This window comes from Dryas octopetala, chromosome 6 (genome assembly GCF_963921425.1).
Source record: "Dryas octopetala chromosome 6, drDryOcto1.1, whole genome shotgun sequence".
Taxonomy (NCBI): domain Eukaryota; kingdom Viridiplantae; phylum Streptophyta; class Magnoliopsida; order Rosales; family Rosaceae; genus Dryas; species Dryas octopetala.
Genome location: NC_141371.1, coordinates 3,772,884 through 3,795,831, shown reverse-complemented (window position 1 = coordinate 3,795,831; position 22,948 = coordinate 3,772,884). Strand labels below are relative to the sequence as shown.

The 22,948-nt window shown below is 35.6% G+C and overlaps 5 protein-coding genes across 5 annotated transcripts; 1 reads left to right on the top strand and 4 right to left on the bottom strand.

Moving 5' to 3' along the window:
* The first annotated feature begins 756 nt into the window (after positions 1-756).
* Positions 757-1,983, top strand: LOC147281254 (F-box/kelch-repeat protein At3g23880-like). The gene has a single exon (XM_086246527.1). The coding sequence runs from the start codon at positions 757-759 to the stop codon at positions 1,981-1,983; it is 1,227 nt and encodes a 408-aa protein (XP_086102653.1).
* A 442-nt stretch (positions 1,984-2,425) lies between these two features.
* Positions 2,426-4,440, bottom strand: LOC147281253 (serine/threonine-protein phosphatase PP1-like). Its single transcript, XM_086246163.1, has 3 exons — positions 4,104-4,440; positions 3,083-3,642; positions 2,426-2,801 (listed from the first exon to the last, which is right to left on the bottom strand). The coding sequence occupies exons 1-3, from the start codon at positions 4,270-4,272 to the stop codon at positions 2,625-2,627; spliced, it is 906 nt and encodes a 301-aa protein (XP_086102289.1). The 5' UTR covers positions 4,273-4,440; the 3' UTR covers positions 2,426-2,624.
* A 561-nt stretch (positions 4,441-5,001) lies between these two features.
* LOC147281252 (cell division control protein 2 homolog C) lies at positions 5,002-7,622 on the bottom strand. Its single transcript, XM_086246149.1, has 4 exons — positions 6,777-7,622; positions 6,620-6,689; positions 6,367-6,505; positions 5,002-5,398 (listed from the first exon to the last, which is right to left on the bottom strand). Exons 1-4 carry the CDS (start codon positions 7,390-7,392, stop codon positions 5,306-5,308), a joined length of 918 nt encoding a protein of 305 aa, XP_086102275.1. The 5' UTR covers positions 7,393-7,622; the 3' UTR covers positions 5,002-5,305.
* A 2,030-nt stretch (positions 7,623-9,652) lies between these two features.
* LOC147281251 (2,3-bisphosphoglycerate-independent phosphoglycerate mutase) lies at positions 9,653-13,984 on the bottom strand. The gene is made up of 10 exons (XM_086247892.1): positions 13,833-13,984; positions 13,507-13,685; positions 13,262-13,389; positions 12,956-13,109; positions 12,659-12,862; positions 11,498-11,922; positions 10,946-11,138; positions 10,743-10,838; positions 10,297-10,452; positions 9,653-10,116 (listed from the first exon to the last, which is right to left on the bottom strand). The coding sequence occupies exons 2-10, from the start codon at positions 13,666-13,668 to the stop codon at positions 9,952-9,954; spliced, it is 1,683 nt and encodes a 560-aa protein (XP_086104018.1). The 5' UTR covers positions 13,669-13,685; positions 13,833-13,984; the 3' UTR covers positions 9,653-9,951.
* A 3,096-nt stretch (positions 13,985-17,080) lies between these two features.
* Positions 17,081-18,418, bottom strand: LOC147281250 (protein LURP-one-related 8-like). Its single transcript, XM_086247365.1, has 2 exons — positions 18,063-18,418; positions 17,081-17,943 (listed from the first exon to the last, which is right to left on the bottom strand). Exons 1-2 carry the CDS (start codon positions 18,336-18,338, stop codon positions 17,557-17,559), a joined length of 663 nt encoding a protein of 220 aa, XP_086103491.1. The 5' UTR covers positions 18,339-18,418; the 3' UTR covers positions 17,081-17,556.
* Positions 18,419-22,948: the final 4,530 nt, after the last annotated feature.

Genomic DNA, 22,948 nt, shown 5'->3' with positions numbered 1-22,948 from the left:
AAAAAATAAATAAATAAGTAAAATTTCAATTAATTTTTGGGATATTTGGTGGGCGGATGCATGTAAGCACATAGAAATGTGGGTGAAGAGTTGTCAAAAAAAAATATATATACATATATGGGTGAATAATATATGCCCGTATCCTATATGGACTAACCATTTTTCCATTCACCCATATTTCAGACAACCCACTTTCCTAAAATTCGATTGAAATTAATATTCTTGATTTTATTTCTATAAAATAAGGTTGACATATTTTACATTTTTCTATACGTGTAATTATTATAATAATTTGTATTTTATTGTATTTAATTGATGTAATATTTCTATGTGCTTATATCCGCCCACCGAATTTCCCAAAATTTAATTGAAATCTTGATATTATATATTTTGTAAGAAAAATTATTAATTTCTTTCCTACTTAAACACTGAATCCCATCCCAACCGGATGTCCCTCCACCTTTTTTGTGAGTTTTGTGGAATTGGATGATCTTCTCATTAAACATAACAGTATTTATACACATACAAGAAAAGCCCAAAGGCGTAAGGCTCACGTAACCTATTTACAATAGGAGTTACAAATATAACTAATGTTATCTAACATTTTTCCTATACCAATGAAGAAAAGGAGGAGAGGCTTAATTGCATAAGAAGATTAAAAAAAAAAAAAAACTGAAAGTCTGAAACGTAGGGAGGGATATGATTACTTGTTAGTAATAGTTAGTTTGTTTGATTGAGTAGTTGGAGCACTAACTAATGGTGGAGATGATGAGTATGATGAATAGAATGAGCCAGTACTACTGCAACAACGACAAGATGGTGCAGCTACCAATCGAAGTCGTGGTCGACATTCTTTTGAGACTGCCGGTAAAATCACTTTGTTGCATTCAATGTGTCTCTAAGACCTTGTCTAACATGGTTGACTGCCTCTCTTTTGCAACACTGCACACCTCACGTTTACTTGCTGCTGCTGAAGTACCTCAACTTATGCTATGTAGCCTATGTGATACTGATATTGAGAAGAAGGGATACTCAATGGACTTGCAAACACTCAAATATGATGGCAACGCTTTCACAACAAGCAAACATCCAATTAAGGTCTCAAAAATTAATATGCCTGGATACTATTACGATGTAGGATGTGTTTTTGGAAACTTGTGTTTCTTTGAACATGATGATCGATGCTTCTTATTCAATCCTCTTAGGAAAGAAGTTCTAAGGCTCCCAATTCCAAACCATTCTGGACAAAATTCCAGACCATTTACCTGGTATGGTATGGGATTTGATGATATAACCAACACCTATAAGATCGTTGGTGTCTCTTGGGATTTAACGGACACGTTCCTTGCAGCTCAAGTTTATGCATTGGGCACAAGCTCATGGCGAGAGATACGCTCAGCTCCTCCTGAAGCTTTAAGTGGCAAGAATGTATATGCATATGGAAACATGCATTGGTTGACTTTAATCCATAATACCGGAAGAAGCAATATAATTTCTTTCGACTTCAAGAAGGAGGAGTTCAGTTGGACTCCTCATCCCAACTTACCATGTACAAGTTGGGGTAGTTCGCTTCACTTGCTTAATCTGAGAGGATGTTTGGCAATCGCGAATACTTATTCAAAAAAATATATTGAGATATGGGTGCTGAAAAACCATGATAAGAAAGAGTGGATACTAGATTACAAAATAGATAAACTAATACCTTTAATTGGAAGATTGGGGAATTGTGGTGAATGGGAGCATGGTATGTTTTTTACAGAATACCATGTAAATAAATCATCCTTGATGATAAGGAGCCGGGCACTCTGTTTGGATCTAAGATGTGGTTCCATGAAACACGTAAAATTTCCAAAAGAATTCAGGGGTGAGCATACCAATTTCGACATGTGCCCTAGGATGTTCAGTTATACCTTAAGCATGATCTCCCTAAAACATTTCGGAAATTTGGTTGAAGCAAAAGCAGGTGAATGGCATATTGATTGAAGCACATGCATATACTGGACTGTTTGGAATTGAAGCAAAGGTAGAAGCATAAGTAACTTAGTAAGTGCATGGGTGGAATTGATTTTTGTCTGAGAAGTAGTGAGAATTAACATATATACAGCTAGCACAAAGCTTCAGTTTTCCGCTAGTGGAATTAAGTTGTTGGAACATTCATTTAGAATTTTAATTGGTGCATACTGATGATAATATGTATCAAGTTTATAATATAACGAACTTCATGTGTAAGTAGTTATTAAATTTTTATAATTGTCTAACAATCCATTGCAATGTAATTGTTGAGCAGATGGAAACCCTTTTTCCCCCATGGATGTCTGAATTATTAATTGGGGTTATAGAAAATCAACCACATCAAGAAAAAAAAAAAAAAAATATATATATATATATATATATATAGTAAGCAGGCACCAGAAAGAGGGTTTATATACAGAAACAACTTTTTAATGCTTGCTTACACGAATTATATGCAACTGGAGAAAACAATGGCATATGATGCTGACTTTAAACAAAAGAAATGTGAAGTACTTGGCATACAAATTTGCATTCCTTTCCACCATATCATGTATCATGTACTTGTTCTCCCTTCTTTAAATCTCAACTCCTTACCCACCATTTCTTTAGAATTATTCTAGCTGTAGAGCTTTCCCTCTCCAGGGCTTGACTACCTGAAATGAGCAGAGCAAACTTCCATCCACCCTCATCAAGGCACCCGCATTGTTGAACTCTCCACAGTAGTTTGGCGCAGAGAATACGGTAACCAGTTGCCTGTCTGCAAAGAATTCGTAACCATCTTCAACAACCTGTCAACCAGGGAGAGACAACACTGATTAGCCTAACGACTAATCGAAGATGATGTACAAAAATCTTCTAAAATCACATAGTAAATGGTATTTTTTTCCCATATGCTAAATATCCATGAAAGATGTGATCGCATTGCTTACCACATCTCTCACAACAATCTTATTTCTGTGAGGGATGTTGATAGTAAATGTGGTACATGTAGCATTACTCATTAGAAAAGAAGGTCTGAAACTTTACAAGAAAAAAAAAAAAAAACAATGGTAATTTAAAAGATAAAGACCTGGTGAGCCCGGCATATGAGATCCATATCATGTTTCATCAAGAACTCAGCCACCTTATCTGCCCCAAAAGTATAAGAAACACCCCTATCATTCTCACCCCACCCTTTATTGTGTTTGTCTGGATCTGACCAAAGAAGGTCACACAAGAGCCCTTGGTCCGGGACATCAATCGGCCTTTCTATAGCTCTGAGCTGATCCATTTTTTCCAATTCAGGAGAAAGACCACCATGCATGCAGAAGATCTTGTCATCGATGACTGCAGCGACAGGCAAACAATTAAAGCAGTCAGTAAAGGTCTTCCATAGCCGGACGCTGAAGCGACGTTTACACTCATCATAAAATCCATATATTCGGTTGATGGAAGCACACTCGTGGTTGCCTCGGAGGAGGAAGAAGTTATCAGGGAACTTGACTTTGTATGCAAGGAGAAGGCATATGGTCTCTATGCTTTGTTTTCCTCTGTCCACATAGTCTCCAAGGAATAAGTAGTTGGCATCTGGTGGAAACCCACCATACTCGAACACTCTCAAGAGATCTGGATATTGACCGTGTATATCACCTGCACACCCCAAATAATACCATCTCATTGATTCCACAACATAGAACATAGAAGAAATGGCCATAACATGATAATCATTCTCTGTTTTCTTTGAATCATAATGTCATTTCAAGGCTGGAAATTGCTTTGTGAGGTGTGGTTCCATTTACTAGACCAACAACAAACAAATAGTGCAACTAGATTCACAAATTTAGCCACTCAATTCCAGTAAACATATGGAATGTTCAATTTCCCAACCTAATTTGGACAAAACCTATTCTCTTATGCTTATGCATCGATTGAGACTCACAATTGTTACAATAAAGGAATACATAGATTTGGAAGCAATTTATGGAATTTTGGACAAATGGGTATCAGAAACAAGGAGATCCTTTTGTTTTTACAACTAGTTCTATAGCTGGAATCATAATAAGGTTACACAAAAAGAAAAAAAAAATGAGAGAAAGCGTAGAAATACATACCACAAACGTTGATGGGAGCTTGCAATTCAAGAAGAGTAGGCTGCTTGAGAAAGATTTCTTTGGCAGTGCTACAAAGGTTGCGGACTTCGGCTTCTATTAGCGGAATCCTTTTGCCCCTGTTGGTCCTTCCTTCCAGCAGTCTCTGTATCAGCGCATCCAGTCCTTCCATCTAATTCCTATATTCAATTCCTATCTTCTTTTTCTATTTGTTTTGTGATCAATGCTATATCTAAGAAAAGAAATAAAAAGAAAAACACAGAATATGATCAAAATGATCAAAGAGAGAAAGATCAAAGAACGAAGAATAGGAAGAGAGAGACTGCAAAAGAATCGCAGGAGGGAGTTATATTTGGTGGGTTTTTTTTATATCTTTATATATTTATTTGTGAAGTCAGAGGTCAGAGGATGGCTAACTTCTTTTTTGGGTGTGTGAGTTGGGTGACATAAACCTTTTTCTTTGGTTGTGATGGCGAGGTTCAAACGTTTACCAACTAATTAGAAGAAGAAATAAGCACCCCACTCTTTCCCCTACTTACATGGGTTGTTCCACCCAAAAAGGGATAATTATGCTATAAATGATGTCTATGATAACAGTGATAAAAATGATCATCAGTCATAGACCAGAACGAACTTACTAGAGTGAAGAAGAGAGTAGTCAATCTGGTTATGAGAATTTGTATAGGGGTTTTTTACTTTGTCCATAGAACATAAAGAACCCTTAACCAACCATGTATTACCTTTTCGTCACTCATTATTTTTAATTATTTATTTCACACTAGCAATTAATTTCAAAGGTCAAAATCAAATCACATGGTTACAAAATTCAACAAGCATTAGCATATTTATGACATAAAAAATACAAAATCCCTTCTCTTTTTCCTTCTTTATATAATTATATCTTCTCGCTATGATTTTCATTTTCATAGTCTCATTAACCAGTCATCACCCAAGGTCACAATTTTACTGATTCGCATTTACTCAAATAATAAAAATACTTCGAAACACAAGTTTGCTAACAACAAGGATGAACGTATTGTCATATACAAGTTGCAAACAACATAGCATATATTCAAATCACCAAGATGATGACAGCTGACTTCACCAAACAACCGTTGAAAAAAGGCAGCTCTAAATTCATCATAGAAAGGCAATTTCCCAGCAAATGCAATATTCCTTCAAGGAGAAAGACACTTCACAAAGCTTCAGTACTGAGACCTGTCGATGCTGTCAAAGTAGGGATGGTCCAGTGCTGCTTTCGCTGAGATTCTCTCGGCCGGATCATATTTAAGCATTTTCTGCATTTTCCAAGAGCAAGACACTATTAGACTCAGTAGCATATTTGTGAAATAAAAAGACAATTAGAACTAATCTTAAAACAGCCAGCAACAGTCCAATATCAAGTGACTACACCTTTTCTAACAAAATCAAAACATTAACCAATTCATGTCAATTCATTAGCATGACAATATTGTAATGATTCTGCTTTCCAAACCAAATCATAAGCCTGTGAAGGTAGTTTGCACTCTCAGGCACTCAACAATATGCAGCAAGGCCAATTGTATTACTTTTCTAGTCTAACTTAAAATATTTACTTTAATCCATGAAGGATGAGAAAGTGTAGATATGGTATGATACCATCCCATATAACTGACTCGGTCAATTATTCATCAAATACAAAACATGAAAATTAAGGCATCAATTCAGCTATAAAAAAGTCCACTTAACACTCATGTAGCGTCTGGACCAGACTACCAATCACACAACAAAGTCCACTTAACATTCATGTAGCAGACCACAGACTAAATCACGCAACGGAGCTACAAGTAGATTCAAACTCCACGGATTCTAACCAAAATTGAGAATGAAAATATCTTTGGAAACCGTAATTTACTTGAAAACAAAACAGAGATTTGGAATTACAAAAACCTTAATGATGAATACATAGACAAAGAAATAGCAGAACTAAGAGATATTTAGTGGGGAGCAGGATAAATATATCATCAAACTGAATCCCACCTGGAATTTGGCAAACAAGTGAACTACTTCGTTGAATAAATAGACATACTTTATGGATATGCATTGTCTCCATTGTGTGTAATGATGCCGCATACTCAATGACTAAATGGCATGTATGAATCTTAAGCAAAACAGTATTGAGAAGTGTTGAATAATGCAACCCTTCATTGGTTACGTTTTCTCTAACACACTTATACAAGTGAAATGACAAGTTAATTACAGCTTTGAGCAGTTAAAGAACACTTACAGTTAAAAGGTCAATTCCTTCCGCATTCAAATTAGGAACAAGGCGTTGCAAGTTTTGAGGTTCCCACTGTGGATAGACATGCCAATCCCGCAGAGAAGTCACTCCTGGCCACTGCTTGTCCGTCGGTGTTCCTAGTATCCTGCACACCGCGCACCAAAGTAGAACTAGTAAGTAAGACTTGGCTTTTCTTTTTTGACAATCCCAGAAATGAAAAATCTAAACGTGAAATTGAGTGGTAGAATAAAACAAACACCTGAAAATGTGAAGCAATTGCTGGAACTCAGAATCTCCAGGGAACAAAGCCTGCCTCCTTGCCATCTCGGCTGCAATTCAACAATCGAATAAATTAATTAATTAATTTAAGCATCAAATATTCAAATCCACATGAAATCAAAGAAAGCATCAATTACCGAAGATGCATCCGACGGACCACATGTCGACGGCGGTGGAGTAGTGACTGGAACCGAGCAGAACCTCCGGCGCTCTATACCAGAGAGTAACAATCTCGTGTGTGTAACTCTTGAGAGGCACCGTGAAGGCGCGGCCGAGGCCGAGATCGGCGATCTTGAGAATCATCCTCTCCTTGTCGAGAAGCAGATTCTGTGGCTTGAGGTCGCGGTGGAGGACGCCATGGGAGTGACAGTGAGCGACGCCCTTCAAGAGTTGGAAGAGGAAGCTCTGGACCATCTCCTGGGGCAACTGCCTCGGATTCGGACCCTTGCGGTGGGAATCGATGAACTTCTTCAGGTCGGTGTCCAGGTACTCGAAGACGAGGTAGAGGACGGGCTTGCCGTCCTTCTTGTTGTCCACGTGTTCGACGCAGATGAGGCGGACGACGTAGATCGACTGCGAGAGCATCTGGAGGAGCGAGACCTCGCGCAGAGCGGTGGGAGGGACGCCTTCTTCGTCCATCTCGAGGCGAGTCTTCTTCAGTGCCACCAACTGGCCGGTGGCCTTGTCCTTGGCCTTGTAGACTTTCCCGTACGTGCCTTCTCCGACCTTCTCGAGCTTCTCGTACTTCTCCATTTTTTTCTTTTCTTGATCTCTGAAAACCCTAGAAATTTGAATTTCTGCAATCTCCCTCTTCTTCTCTTCGTCTGGGTCCAACCGTTCTCACTCTCTCTCTCTCTCTCATGAATGGTTGGATTTTTAAATTTATAAGAGAAGGCGGAGGGAGCGTCCATGGTGGACTCCAACGGAACGGAACGGAGAGAGTAGCACGTGTCCTGCGCTTACATTCATTTCCCAAATTTGAATTCACTTGCTCTCCTCCTCCTGCGGCCCTGCCCCTTTTTGGTTTCCCTTTATATTTGCTTCCTTTTTATAAAATCACAATTCACAGAGCTGTTATTCGGTGATATGATTGATATCACCACAAGTTACTAATTCAAGTATTATAATATACTTAGAATTATAATATAGGTGGTAGATAAGTTTATGTTTTTAAAATATAATATTAACAAATATAATTATCAGGTGATGATATTATTGTCACACTGAAAAATTACTTAACAAAAAGAAAGATACTAGTCCACTTTCTCAATCAAATTTATGCTATCTATTTATTGTTGCACGGCTTGCTGTCAATATTTTTATAATGAAACTAGGTTACATATGCATATCGGAATTTTGTCCATTATTTTTTAAAGTTCATTGATTTTAACTACTAAATTTCAATAACTTTTTAGTTTAGATATCAAAATTAAATAGCATTTTAGATTAGGTACTAATTGAAAAGTCAAACAAATTAAAAAAGTAAAATGTATTAAAATTTACAAATATTACATTACATGCCACTATAATAAAAAAATAAAAATAATATTACATCACAAATATTACATTAATTTATACTATATTGTATTAAAAAAAAATCAATTCAGTCACAATTTAACTGTGACTGTCTTGGTAAATTGAAAAAGACAACTCACACCACTATACTATATATTATTTTGAGTAAAAGTATCGTTTTGACCTCTAGTTATACTATATTGTAATATAATTTCTCTAAAAAAAATTCAATTAAGTCACAACTTAGATGTGACTGTCGTTCAGTTACAACTAAATTTGAAGTTGTGAGTATCGTATAGTCACAACTAAATGTGAAGTTGAGACTACATTAGCAAATTTTGAAGATAATATAAAAGCTTTAAGGGCAATTTTGTCAAAACCTTATAAGTTTTAACTAACACTCATCATATGTGGGCCAAATGATAAAAATGTCAAATGGAAAAGGTTCAAATCAAATGAGCCAACATATTTGTGACCTAATCTAAAAAACTACATTTAAATTTGGTAGTTCAATTGAAATATTATATGGTCTTTATGTTATATCAAAAAATTATTGAGATTTGGTATTTAATCCTAATTTTCTATATTTTTATTTGTTATGTCATATCTCACCAAATTTAATCACTAAATAATATATCATGTCAACAATAAAACCGCAATATCTTAATTACTATAAATAAATAAAGTTTAGAATGGTGGGAAAAATTCTTAAATGGAATATTTGTTATATAAATTAAGATCCAAAATTTTGATCTCAATTTTGCAACTTGTTTTAATATATATTGCATTACTCTTATTCCTATTTAACCCTACTCCAAACCTTATTTATTACTCAAAAAAAAAATGTTATTTATTCCGATACTTTTTCTCATCTCAACAAATGTGTCATCATTTGATTCAACATAGTTTATCATTTTCTTTTTAAATTTTTTATTTATTTTCTTATAGAGTCCGGTGTATGAATTCTATATACATTAGGGAAGAATAGTTGGAAAAAATGTTGAAGAGAAATAGCAATATAGCATCTTCCTTGTTAGTGTCACACTGTCACATGATTCACATCACCTATAACGTGGTTACTATAATTAGAAAGTTCGAAAAAAATTTAGAGTATTTTTTAATTTTGGTACCTAACTTTAATCTTGTCCTTTGTCCTAACTAGATACCTAAACGTGAATAGGCCAAATTAACCCTAGATATCAGAGTTACACGTGACCAAATTTTGTTAACATTTTTTAACAAAAGTCACATTGTACACCAAATTGAAACAAAATAAAATTTTAAGTATAAAATTAAAACAAATTATAGTTTAAGTACTTGGGACAAGGCCCAAAGTTCAGGGACTAAAATTGAAAAAAACCAAAAAATTTAATCCATCTCTAATATTTATGTTAAATAAGAAATAGACAATCAAAAAGGCCGAATGACTGAGCATTGAGCAATCGCCAAAACTGTAGAAGACCAAGGATGACAAATTATTTAATCACACATATGTAGCTTCAATCCAAGAAACATTGTTCTTTATAAACTGAGACATTCGGGACAATATAAAAACGTTGTGATAAAGCAGAAAAGAAGTAAAAATCCAATTACATCTTTTCCTGTTCTGTCATTCTCCAGAGACAGTGATCTAATTACCGTACGCACAGCAGGTGCTGTGAGCATACAATGTTTGAACTTATTAAACAAAACAGCAACCGTAATCGACAGCCTCTTCGCATGGCATTGTAACCTAAGTCAAAATTTAGGAAATACTACTAGAGTGAAAACAGTTCTTTTTCTCTCTATGTTGCCTGCCTAGTTATCAACAACTTCAATCAGGGTTGTCTCATAGTCGCTGGGAGCCTGAAATCCATGCAGATTCATCACAGTTGCAGCAACATTGGCCAGCCCACCATTAGGAACATCCTTGCGGAACCGAACACCCGGTGCCAGTCCAGGACCTCCAATTGCAATTGGAACCTTAAAAAAAAAAATTAAATTAAATTAAATTAAATTAAATCAGAACCTGTGACGTCAACAGCCTTCTATTTAATGATATTAACTGATCGAATCCACCAAAGGATATTATAACGGTTATGATAATCTACTGCGCCTACTCATTTGTTATAAATTTTCAAAAAAGGATTTCAGGGCACTTACTGGTTGAAGAGTGTGGGAAGTGAGAATCTGAATCTTGCCCTCCTTGTCAAGCTGAGGTTTCCCAGTCTTATTTCTCTTTACCATATCCTCAGCGTTACCATGATCTGCAGTAACAACATAAATTCCACCCACTTGCTCTATTGCATCAAGAATCATCTGCAATCAGAAAATAGTAAGTACAGTTAGAAGATGTGAAACACTTTGAAACCAGTCAGAGGTGGGACAAGGCAAGACAAGACAGCATTCAAGAGACTCCTTACAACAATCACCAGCTTGTACCAGTAAACATCTTGGGGAATACAGGCCCTTTAATTTTTTTTAAACTTGATTTAAATACAAACCATCAGATCTAGTATACTTATTTGAAAGAGGAATTAATTTTTTTGTTCAAATTTAACTTCAAAGAGAAATACTTTAAACTCTTACAACAGCTATAGCCACCATACCTTGACAGCTTGATCAGCAGCCTTGCATGCAACAACTGTGGCCTCAATGTCACCCGTATGCCCCACCATGTCCCCATTTGGTAGGTTAACACGTACCTAAAGAGAATACAAAAATACATATTTGTTCAAATCAGATATTTTTACTGGGCTATTCTATCTGAGATAAATTCTTAAATATCTCACACAATAAGTTTATATATTACCTGATCAAACTTCTTACTAAGGATAGCATCCCTTGCCTTTTCACCAATCTCCAATGCCTTCATCTTTGGCTGGGCGTTGAATGAGATTCCACTATCACTTGGAATTTCCACATATTCCTCCATCTGAGGGTTAAAATACCCAGAGCGATTCCCATTCCAGAAGAAAGTGACATGACCGAATTTAACAGTCTCACTGTGTTGCAAAGAGTGGAAGGAAAAAAAAAAAGGTCATATGAATAGGAAGCATTGTATTCAACAGGAAGAGAAAAAGTTCTATTAGGGGCAAATTGATCAAAATCAATTACTCTCCCCAGCAGCCCCACATTTGGTATAGAGTTAAAAACAAGTTTGAAACCAAAATTTGATAAACACATGGAAACACATATTGGTTTGCCTCTTCCTTCCCATATCTGAATTTCCCTGACCCAAAAGACAGACACCTTTACACGAGACGAACAAAAGATCCTAGAATAGATTCATAATGATTCAGAGAAAAAAAATAAAAAAAATTCTAGAGCATGACAGATAATTAACTTGGTAATAAAAGCTCACCTGCAGGCAAAAGTACGAACACCATTATGCGTTAGATATTCACCGGATGTTCTCTCTATCTCTGGAGGAGAAACGAGGTACTTGCTTGGAAGCTTCAGCTCACCATCATACTGAAGCATTCCAGCATAACGGATTTTAGGAAATCGAACTCGATCAAATTTGTCAAAATCTTCATACTCAAGTGCCTTGGCAAGCATAGTCATACGATCTGCTCGGAAGTTGAATGTAACAACAGCATCACCATCCACTATTGGGCCCACAGGCTTTCCATTGTCGTCAACAATAACAAAAGGAGGTAGATACTGGTCATTGGCTTTTGGTTCCTGCCTCAATGTCTTGATAGCTTCAACAGCATTCTTAAATTTGAAGGGGGCTTCACCAAGAACTTGGGCATCCCATCCTCGTTTTACAACACTCCAGTCGTTCTGCAAAATACACAATAATCCATATCACATTGACATATTTGATTATGAATGTTAGAATGCAAAGGGTCAAATAAGATGATCCACAGGATGCGGGAAGGGTGGCCAACATGTTTATCTGGCCGACCATGCTGACCTGGCATTCTGATCCAGGTGCTTCTGTGACTAAAAAAATGGTGGCTGCACTGAATGCTTCAGCTATATGCCACCATCGAGGAATAAAAATAGCATATTAGCTACCAGAGAAGCTCATTACGTCTATCCATTATTCTCCATCCCAATCTTAAATATTATTCATTTTGTCCCAAAGCAAGAATTCAGAAAAGTTTTTCAACCCTAATGATGGATAGACCATCTTGACTCTTGGCATGAACTGAGAACAAGCTTAACCTAAATCAAGGGAACTACATACTGAGATTTCACTGAAAAACCATGAAAATCATGGGAACACACATAAAAGCAACAAGTACAAAGCAACAGTAATAACCCCATTTTATAAATATAAAAAACAGGACTTCATTATTTAAGCACCGGGATGCGGAGCATGAGATAGAAAACACTTCATTTATAGAGATTATTCATATTCTGACCTACGAAATAAAGATTTATCCTGCTATAAGAGTAAACATTTTAGTAAAGAGAAATACACCCTAAACAAACAAGTTAAGTGTAATATACAAGTGTAATGGACTCAATCATACATGTAGAAATACTTATAAGAGTGCATTCTATTTCATACCTCATAACGATCCATAGTGACGTACATGCGACCTCCACCAGACGCAATCTGAGCATCCACACCCTTCTCACGTAATTTTGCAAGGTCATTTTCCAGTGTTTCTGCAAATCCCACACTCGAACCATCCAGAACATCACGACCATCGGTAAGAACATGAAGGCGGATTCTCTTAGCACCGTGCTCACTAGCTCCTTTGAGCAACAACTAGACCACAGAGATAAACAAAAATTAGAAAACAAAATAGGAAATTTAAATGGTGAAAATTGAATCCAGACAATGGCAAAAGCAGCAACTCACTTGCACTTGATCGAGCCGAGAATGGACTCCACCGTCACTCAACAACCCAATGAGATGCAATGTTCCACCATTTGCAAAAGATTCCTTAACGTAGTTAAAGCCTTCCCCTTCAAAAATTCTCCCAGAGGCAAGAGCAAGGTCGACAAGCTTTGCACTAGATCCATTCAAAAACGACTACAGTTATTTTGTGACCACTCACAACCAATACGATACGTTGAATCATTAGTATAACATAACCACAACGACAACAAACCCAAAAACACAAAAAATCAAAATTAAACACATAGAACAGAGTTAGAAACTTACCCCTGAGCGAAAATACGTCCAGCACCGAGAGCATTGTGACCGACTTCACTATTGCCCATATCATCCTCCGATGGGAGGCCTACGGCAGTTCCATGAGCTCTGACCAACCTCCATTTCTCAGGAGCACCCTATCAAAAACAAAACATGCACACACTCAATTTGAATCAATCTAATCCTTCCATTCGAATACATCGAAATTCGAAAACTCAGATCTGAAGCAATCAACCGATCTTGGCTATCTATACCTTCTTGAGGGAATCCATGGTGGGGGTCTCGGCGACATGGATACAGTTGTACTCGTCGGGATTAGCTTCGCCCCACCCATCCAAAACGATCAACCCGATGGTCTTCCCCTTTGGAAGCTTTGGGTGATCCGGCAATTTCCATGAGAATCCTGAGGTCCCCATTTTCTCAAACACAAAATCTACACATACAAACACACCAATTTAATAAGACGAGCTAATCACGCTCAGGTAGTCTCACACTAATAATAACACAAACAAAATCCGTAAAAAAACAGAAGGAGAATAAATATCGGCATGAAAATATCGGAGCCAGAACACAAACGCACCTCACGGGTCCGAAGTGTTGTGCGAGAGTGAAACGGAACCGTCGAAGTTCTTCGAATCGAGAGAGTGAGAAAAGCAAGACAGGAACCAGAAGACTCCAACGCCCGCTCTATATATAATCCAAACCAAACTAAACTACCTCTTAAAGCAAATCTGACCGTTCATTTATTTATTTTTGCTACAGGAAATCTGAGTCGGTAGATTTGTAGATATTTACCTTTTAGGGCACCCACTTGGCGTGGGGACAAAGCACTACGGACTTGACTACCGCACAGATCTATGGATTCGGTGTTTTTCGGACTAGGGGTTATAATGTGCGCCCCTGCAATCAGAACCTTACTGGTGGCGTCTAGGGGTTGAGATCCCGCGATCTTTGACAAAGCAAAAACCACGTGACGTCAAAACCAACGGCGTGCTAATGCACGTGATGTCTTTCACGAAAAATATTGCAAAGCGGCGACTCTACCTACCTTTTTGGCCTTGGCGCTGCTTGGAGAAAGTTGGTTTCAATAATTTGGTTGCACAAAACGAATATTCCAAATATGCTCTTTCTTCACTCTCTAAATCCTATTCACTACTGAAAAAATAAAATAATTATAATTTCTTCAAGTCCCCTGAAATTTTGTATATAGAATTGACCCTTTTTTGCGTTATTCATGCTGTTGTGCTTCTTGGCCAAAAAAATAATGTTGTTGTGCTTCTTCACTTGACTCAATAACTTGATGGATCACCTAAGCTAATTCACAAATATTGTTTATATAATTGAGGTCGTTTTTCTCATTTTGTATAGTCTTTTTTGCACAAATACCCCCCCCCCCCCCAAACTATAGGGGTTGTGCGGAAATACTATACAACAAAATAATTTTTACAAATTGTCATCTAATCTTACTTATATGTGACAATGTACCATTTATGTACTAATTTTACGTTAAAAGCACAATTTTTTTTTCCAAACTTCCAATTTTGTCTATGAATAAAATTTTTTAAAAAAACTAATTGTTTTTAAATAAATTTTTTAAGTAAATATAATTTTAAAAAATTTAAAAATTAAAAATACCAAAAAAAAAAACCTCCCACCCAGTCGCCAATTGCACCACCGACGGCTCCTCTTTCCTGCACAAATACGCAGCCACCAGCCTCCCCTCTCCCCCTATTTCCCTCATTCCCTCTATGTATTTAGGATCATTTTTGTGTTTTCAAATTTTTATATGTTTTACGACGTGAACTGACAAAGATATCCTTAATTTTAACGGGTGAATGGATGAAATGTGACAACAAATGAGACATTGTCACATATAGGTAAGATTAAATGACAATTTGTAAAAATTATTTTGTTGGAAGGTATTTCCGCACACCCCTATAGTTTGGGGGGTATTTGTGCAAAAAAGCTTTTGGTATAATATTTTAGTAAATGAGTCAAGAACTAAAAAAGGGCACGCGTGCATATTGTATTCTTTAATAAGAGCCTGCGTTGGGTTGATATTTGATAAATGATAGGTTTATTATTTTTAACCACTAATAAATGATAAGTTAAATAGCTGACCACAACTCCAAAAGCAATTTTTTTGGAAAAACAGAAAGTCAGAAACATAATTTAACTCCCTTTATTAATTTTTTTAATAGGTTAAACAATGGCTCATATTATCAATGCTTTGACCTTAAGGGCATGCATGCATCTGATGTTCTCATTTCAAAATTCTTTAAACAATGAAAATAAAAATAAGTTCAATAATTCATCATGATGTGAAAAGCATACCAACAAAAAAAAAAAAAAAAAAAAAAAGAGAGGAAAATTGATGCAACTGAGGTCGCCTAGGCCTAGGAGTGGCTTATGCAGCAAAACTGCAAAAGTAACAACTGACCCAACAAGTTTAGGGACTGGAGCCCATCTATCCAACAAAATTAATGTGGGCCGGGCCCTAAGCCCATCTCTTCATTTTTTATCAAGCTCAAATCTTATATAATTGGTCTTTGCATTCTGGGTGCATAACTGCTTCAAAATTTTCTGGGCCTTTTCTGGATTGATATGACCAACTTTGGGCTCTTCTTTGACAGGATGTCCCTCATTTTAGGCCCATTGAAGAGGTGTTTGTTCTTTGTTGGCCTCATTTTCGATGCCATGTGAGATAGTAGCCTTGGATGGTTTTGAGTTTCATTGACATCATTTGTAATTCTTATGGTATGCATGCATGTTCTTGCAACTACTTGCCCTTTTGGTTCTGCTTCGATGCCTACTAGTACTAGAGGCCAAAGCTCTCAGAGAATGTTTATTTTAATTGGGTGATTGTTGCTTGAATAATCTAAATTGAGAGCTAGGGATTCGCAAGCCACTATCGATTGTGTGTTACGCATCGACTCTTTGCACTATTGTGAGGCACTGAGACATATTTTTTTCTCAATTGTTGAAGTGGTTAAGAGTAGGCATATGCATGAGTTCATTTTCAACATACATGGTGTCGGTGTAGCTGATTCTTTTATTTTACTTCAAAGGAAGTCAAATGGGGAGGATGAGTTAGGTTTGAACTTTGATCTTTGGTGTAGGTAATTCTTTAAAGTTACTCAAATGATTGGGAACAAAATTTGAGCAACTGAGATGGGCAATGTATAATCACTATTAGATTAAATTTGAAACTGTTAAAATCAATAAATCGTATAAATTTAAATTGTAATTCATTTTTACTCAAAATTATCCCTCCTCAAAGCTGACAAACAATTTACATATTATTTTGTATCAACAATTTCTATAATATTGTTTTTCAATCTCGTATATCTTTTAATCTCAAAACTGTATCTTAGCTAGTTTTGACATTGATTCCCCACCAATTCAAAATGTGACTGATTACAAAATTATTCTATTGTAATTTGGATTTTATACAATTTTGAATATATATAATTTTTTTTTTGCACAATATACAATTTTGTATATAATTAAATTAAGAATGTGAACATATTTAATGTTATAAGTAAAGTTCTATTTATTTGTTTTTTTTTTTCTGAGACTGATTTTGTTTTCTTTCCCTACTGGATCGATCTGATTGAATTTTTGTTTAGTTTTTCACAATAATTGATTCGCTTAGAATGTCCAATAGATCGGTTAAAATCATATTGAATTATGTCCACTACATCTTTGATATTTCCATTATAGTTTTATAGATATATACAACAATCCATTAATGCATCAGATCGAAGTTCAGAACCAACCTGATCATATTAAAAGGAGCATCCAAAAATATTTAAAAGAGTAACAAAATTCCAGTAAAAACAACTAATTTATTAAATAAACTTTCCATACACAAAGTGTTTCGACTGAAATGATTAAAGATAAAAAAACTTACATAAAATTAACGGGAATTTAACGCGATACCTCACTGGAACTGAGGATATGAGATCAGAAGAAAATAAAAAGAAAAAAGTTTGTTCTTTTTTTCTCAATTTTAAACAATATATACATCCCCACTTTGAAGCTTGGTTTTTTATATAAAAGGAAAAAACCAAGCTTCATTGATTTTTCCCGAAAAAAAGGAGGAAGAAAAAAAAAAAAAAAAAAAACAGAAGCGTACGTGGGGAAGACTCATGAAGAGACAACGAGATGTCAGACCCGAAAAAAAAAAAAAAAAAAGATCATGAGAAATGTTTGAGACTGAGAATTTAACAGGAGGTGATGTGAGTCCATGGCCACCAGGGGGAAAAAGGTGGTCAACGATGATGACGAAAGCAAAATCAAATCTAACGGCGAGAAGACGACGAAGATCCGAACATCTGGTCGAGAAGGATGACGAGGGCCATGGCGACCGACGTGTCAATATCAGGCTGCACGATGAGGCGGAAGACGTCGACTCCCAAGGCGACTCCGCCCACCGCCGCCTCCTTCCGCTTGATCTCCGCCACCCTCCTCCGCTTGTTGTCGTACACCGCGCAGCTCCGTTGCGCGTACGAGCCCTCTATCTGATACAGTTCTTTATGATCACGTGCAGCAGCTTTGCCATTGTTGGCTGAGCTCACGTGCGCCAAGCACTTGTTGTTGAGTATGTTCACCGGCTTCCTCACGCTGAACCGCGGATTCTCCTTGGTTTCTCCGTCGTACACCACCCAATTGTCCCCCAAGCTCAGCCGCTGATGTGTTTACACGTGTATATACATTAGCAACCACACTATATATCCGACCCAAAACAAAACAAAATAAAAATAATGATAAATCTAGTAGAGAATGCAAATTTATCATTATTATATACCTTGCGACGGATGGTGAGAAGAGGCTTGCCAGAGGCGTCCATGAGGACGATCTCGCCCTTACGGCCGGCCAAGTAGATGTCAACCCGAAAGACCAAATTGCCGTTGGAGTCGAACACCGTGAACCCATTGCAGTTCAACAGCAAAGACTTCTTCCACACCGTCAGGACTGTCGGGTTTCCCTGGACCGACTCGGAAAGCTTGAGCCTCTGATCAGTCTCAAAGGCGGCGACGGTTGAAGTGGCAGTGGCGGCACTGTTTGGGTATACCTTTGTCATCCCAAAGCAGTAGCAAGCAGAGAACTCAGCTAAGCTAGTCTTGAAATTTTTTTTTTTTGGGGTGTGTTGGAATAATTTGCAGAGGCAAGTTGGCAATTATATATACACAGAGAGGTAGATTCGGGTGGGTGGGTATGGGCCGTGTGGGTTTTGAGTGGTCCAGATTCCAGAATGCATTGAGTGTAAAAGAAGCGTTGAACTTGTAGATAGCGCACCGAGAGTCCATCGTAATTCATAAGATAAAAAGTCATACCACGAGTGCGCCACCAACGTATGACGTCAGCCTCATTATGAATGGACGGAAGAAAAAAAACAAAAACTAATTAAAAAAGGTAGAAAAAAGGGGATAGGATGAGAGGTCTGATGCAATATGATAAGGAATAAATCTCTTGTATAAAGAGAATATCAATTGTAATTAGATAGCCGTTTTTTGATTTTTAGGGTACGATCGGTATCCTACTCAATTTTTTTTTTTAAAATTAAGAATTTTTTTTTTAAATGTGAGTTTTCAAAATTAATTTTTAAAATTTAAAAACGTATTTGCCTATTTGGCATGAAATTTGAAAATCATTTTTAAATTTTAAAAATGATGACATCTAAGAAAAAAGAAAATGCAAAAAAAAAAAAGGAGAAAAATGATGTTTTATCATTTTTAAAAAGAGGCATGTTTTTGAATTTTTTTTTCTAAAAATTGTTTTTAAAAATGGTTTACCAAACACGTTTTCGTGACTAAAACTTGTTTTTTTGTTTTTGAAAATAAAAAATAGTTTCTGAATAGAATACCAAACAGACCCTTAATTTCTTGTATTTATTCTTATTTGTTTTAATTATAGTTATGTATTGTAAATATAAATATTAAGGATAAAGTTTAGAGCCGTCCTAAGCGTAGCTAAATGAGGCAATCACCTCCAATTATTGAAGACTCCTAAATTTTATAATTTTTTTATATATTTATATATAATGTGATGCTAAGTAATATACATAAAAAATCAAAAAATTTATTATTATGATTCGCTTCGAACTCATAAAATCTTAATATTAACTCTAACAAAGTCACATATATGTCTGAAATGATGTGGCTCAAAACTTCCATTCAATATATATATGTATTTAGGCACAAGGTGGTATGTTAATTGAACCACTTAGAAATTAAACACTATGTTAATTACCTACCAAAAAGTTCATATATAGCTTTAGCTTTGTCACTATTAAATGCTGCGAATCCATGCATGAATAGAACGATAGACACGTAAGTATAAAATGTTATGAATTTATTTTCTTTTTATTCATGTATTTCTAAACTTAATTATTACATGATTGAAATTAAAAATTGAATAATAAATAATGATTTAAATCTGGATAGGCAGAGGCCTATCTTTACTTCTAAGCCAATACAAAATTATTACAATTTTTTAAAATCAATGAGTTTGAATTAAAAAAAAGTAATACATTTTGTGGTGGAGAGGATGTACGCCTGTTACTTGTGTGATTGGGCAGAAGTTCTGTCCCACACCCTCACAGATATTTCCAAAGCTTTCTGTCATTTCCTTAGTTTATTATGTTTAATTCCGTCTTAATGATGCGTATGAATATGATTAATTTAAGAAAGTGATAAGGAATTAAGGATCCCCATTGGTTGGGGCGGTTTGTGCGACTCCCCTGAGCCATTTAAGAAGTGGAAGACCTCTGACTTTTTCTGTGAATTAAATTATTTTTTTATTTAAACAGATGTGTTAAAAAATCATAGATAGATGATCAATAGACAATTGCGTGTATGTCATTGCTATGTTTGTTTCCTTTCAACTTGAGCATCTTAATCCCCCAACGCTTCCCGACGGCAAAAAATAAACAAAAATAGTCCCAATGCTTACTTAATTCTTCCATGTTATTATTTTTCCTCTTGGGACAGGTGACCTTTTGCATAATCGATGGGTTAGGGCCATCAACCTACGCTACCCCCTAATTTTTTCTTGTTTATAACTAAAGATGATATATCATATATGGAATAATAGTTTCTTGGCATATATCTAATATTATTCTATGTTATCATATATTCAAATAAAAATTCAATAAATTAATTGTTCCCATTTGATTTCTGTTTTTTGTTAAATCAATTATAATACTTTAATAATAGAACATGTTATAATGCCGATTAGATACCACAATTTATAAAAAAAAAATTTATAGACAAAATGAAATGCTAACTTTCCTACTACTATATATCTTGAAGAATGTAGTTCTTTTCATTTCTACATTCTCCATTCTAGAAAAATCTTAATCAGAAAAAAAGGCTTTTCGTACTTTTAGAAAGGTCAAAACACAATTTTTTCCTGGGGTTAAGATTCATATTCATTTAAAAATGAGACCTAGCTTATATATAATTATATATAATGATAATAATAATATATTTCAGAATAACATAGACTATGAATAAGGCCCGCACAAATATAGTTTCACCTAATAAATGACGTTAATTCACACATATTTATAAGATGGTTGAGTTTTTCTTCCCCTTTTTCTCTCTATCCAAAAATCTTGGAATTGAGGTGGTTCTGCCACAAAATGTGAGCAATATTGTGTTATATTCCTAATTTATTAGCCAAACAGGCATTCATATATAATTGCACTATATAATTGAGCTTCTCTCTTGCGTTTGGTCGTTTACAATACAATTCAATTGAAGACTACGTATACATGTGACCATGTCTCACTCATTTCTCTAAGCTAATCTTAAAACTCAAAATTAAGTCATATATAAAGAAAAAAAAAAAAACTTAGAAGGGAGTCGTTATCAATCTAGAATACGGGAGGGCCCATGCATGTTATGTGGACCGCCATGAAAGCCACTCCTAACATTGTGGGTTAAAAAGCATATATATATATATATATATATACAGACTCCCGTATATATATATATATATATATAGATTATACGATGAAAGTTACAGCCACTGAGCCACGCCTCAACAACAATTCCATAGCCAACAGCTAACAGCCAACAGCCAACGGATCATTAGATTCGATTGTTAGATAATGTTATGAATACATTCAAATTATTACACGTGTACAATCGATAAAATATAAACCCTATATTCTTAATAATAACACTATGTTAATTAGCATGTCACCTTAGTAGTACCTTTCCACATAATAATTTTTCTTACATTCGCGGAACTCCAAAAATCAAAAGAGGTGTTGCCGAAAATAATTGGTTCAGGCCTATGTAGTCTGTATGAACAAGGACAAGACATGTTACATGTTTGTTGCTGTGGGCCTGCGGGGTTCATTCTACAGTAGTAGTACCCAGTTCATAATAACGGTGGTTGTGGCCCCTGTTCATAATGGATGAAAATTGTGTATGATTTTCGAAAAACATTTTGGTGCCGACTGCCATAAATAGAAAAAAGTTAATTCTCATATTTAAAGGCTAAAAACGCGTCTACATGTTATACATGTCCACATCATAATTTTGTGCTAGATGGATCATGGATGGAATTGAAAAAAGGCATTGAAATTTAGAAAAGGAGGTGGGAGGCAGACAGACCACAAGGTCACATTGACAGGGACATTGGCACTTTGGTGAGTGATTGTGGAAGAACCCAAATTCAAATTCTCCATTCCCACTTGCTTCCAGTCTTCCACCAACTCTGTACTTACCTAAACAAGAATCAATTCCATTTAAATCCCACAATTTCATCCATCCATTTTATTCTTACAATCAACGAGCAACAATAACCCCTCTGTTTCTGTTCTAGTTAGAAAGTTGAAACATCTCCTTTCGCTGCTCTTTTTTCTAACCTATATGGCTATATATGTGCTATAAAGCCAATAATAGGAAATTATATATACCATGTCTTTTATACATGCCTAGATTTTTCATGCTTTCAATTCTGACTATTTAGCCCTGAGTTTAAATCAAAGCACACTGGGAAATGCCCTCTCTCACTTTCTCTCTACTTTGTGAGTAGACTAGTACAGATTGTATACAAAGAGTCGAAGACCAATACAAGACGTGTCCCTAACCCAGCGTTGGATGTCCATGTCAATAGACAGGCAGAAATCGAAAATTTCAAAGGTCATGTATCATAAATGCTCACCAGACGTTGTCATAGTTATGAGGTTTTCTATTTTTGTTAGAGAACGAACAAACAAAGACAATTCTAAGTCGGCCAGAAAGTTCTAAAAACTACCCAGATTTCAATATTATCCAATCTAAATACCATTCATTACAATTTAATATAATTCAGTCCAATACAACTCAAATTTTCAAGATGGACATTTATGTGTTATGACTTGACCTGATTTGCCGAGTTAGTTTAGTTTTTCATTTGGTATTTTATGAATTTATGTTATAACTTGAATTTGTCTATCATATCATATGAATGTATACATTTTATATCTCTCTCTTTTATAAATAATGAAAAAAAATAAACATAAAGAATATATACGTCTGCGACATGAAAATTTTACTATCAGTGCAGTGGTGAGTTCATTAAGAAACCAAAAAACTTGTCCCTTTATTAGTTTTCGTAACAATAATAGTAATAAGTGGACGGTATAAGGTGTGCAACATAGCCGAAAACAGTTTTTGTTTGACCAAACAAACAAAA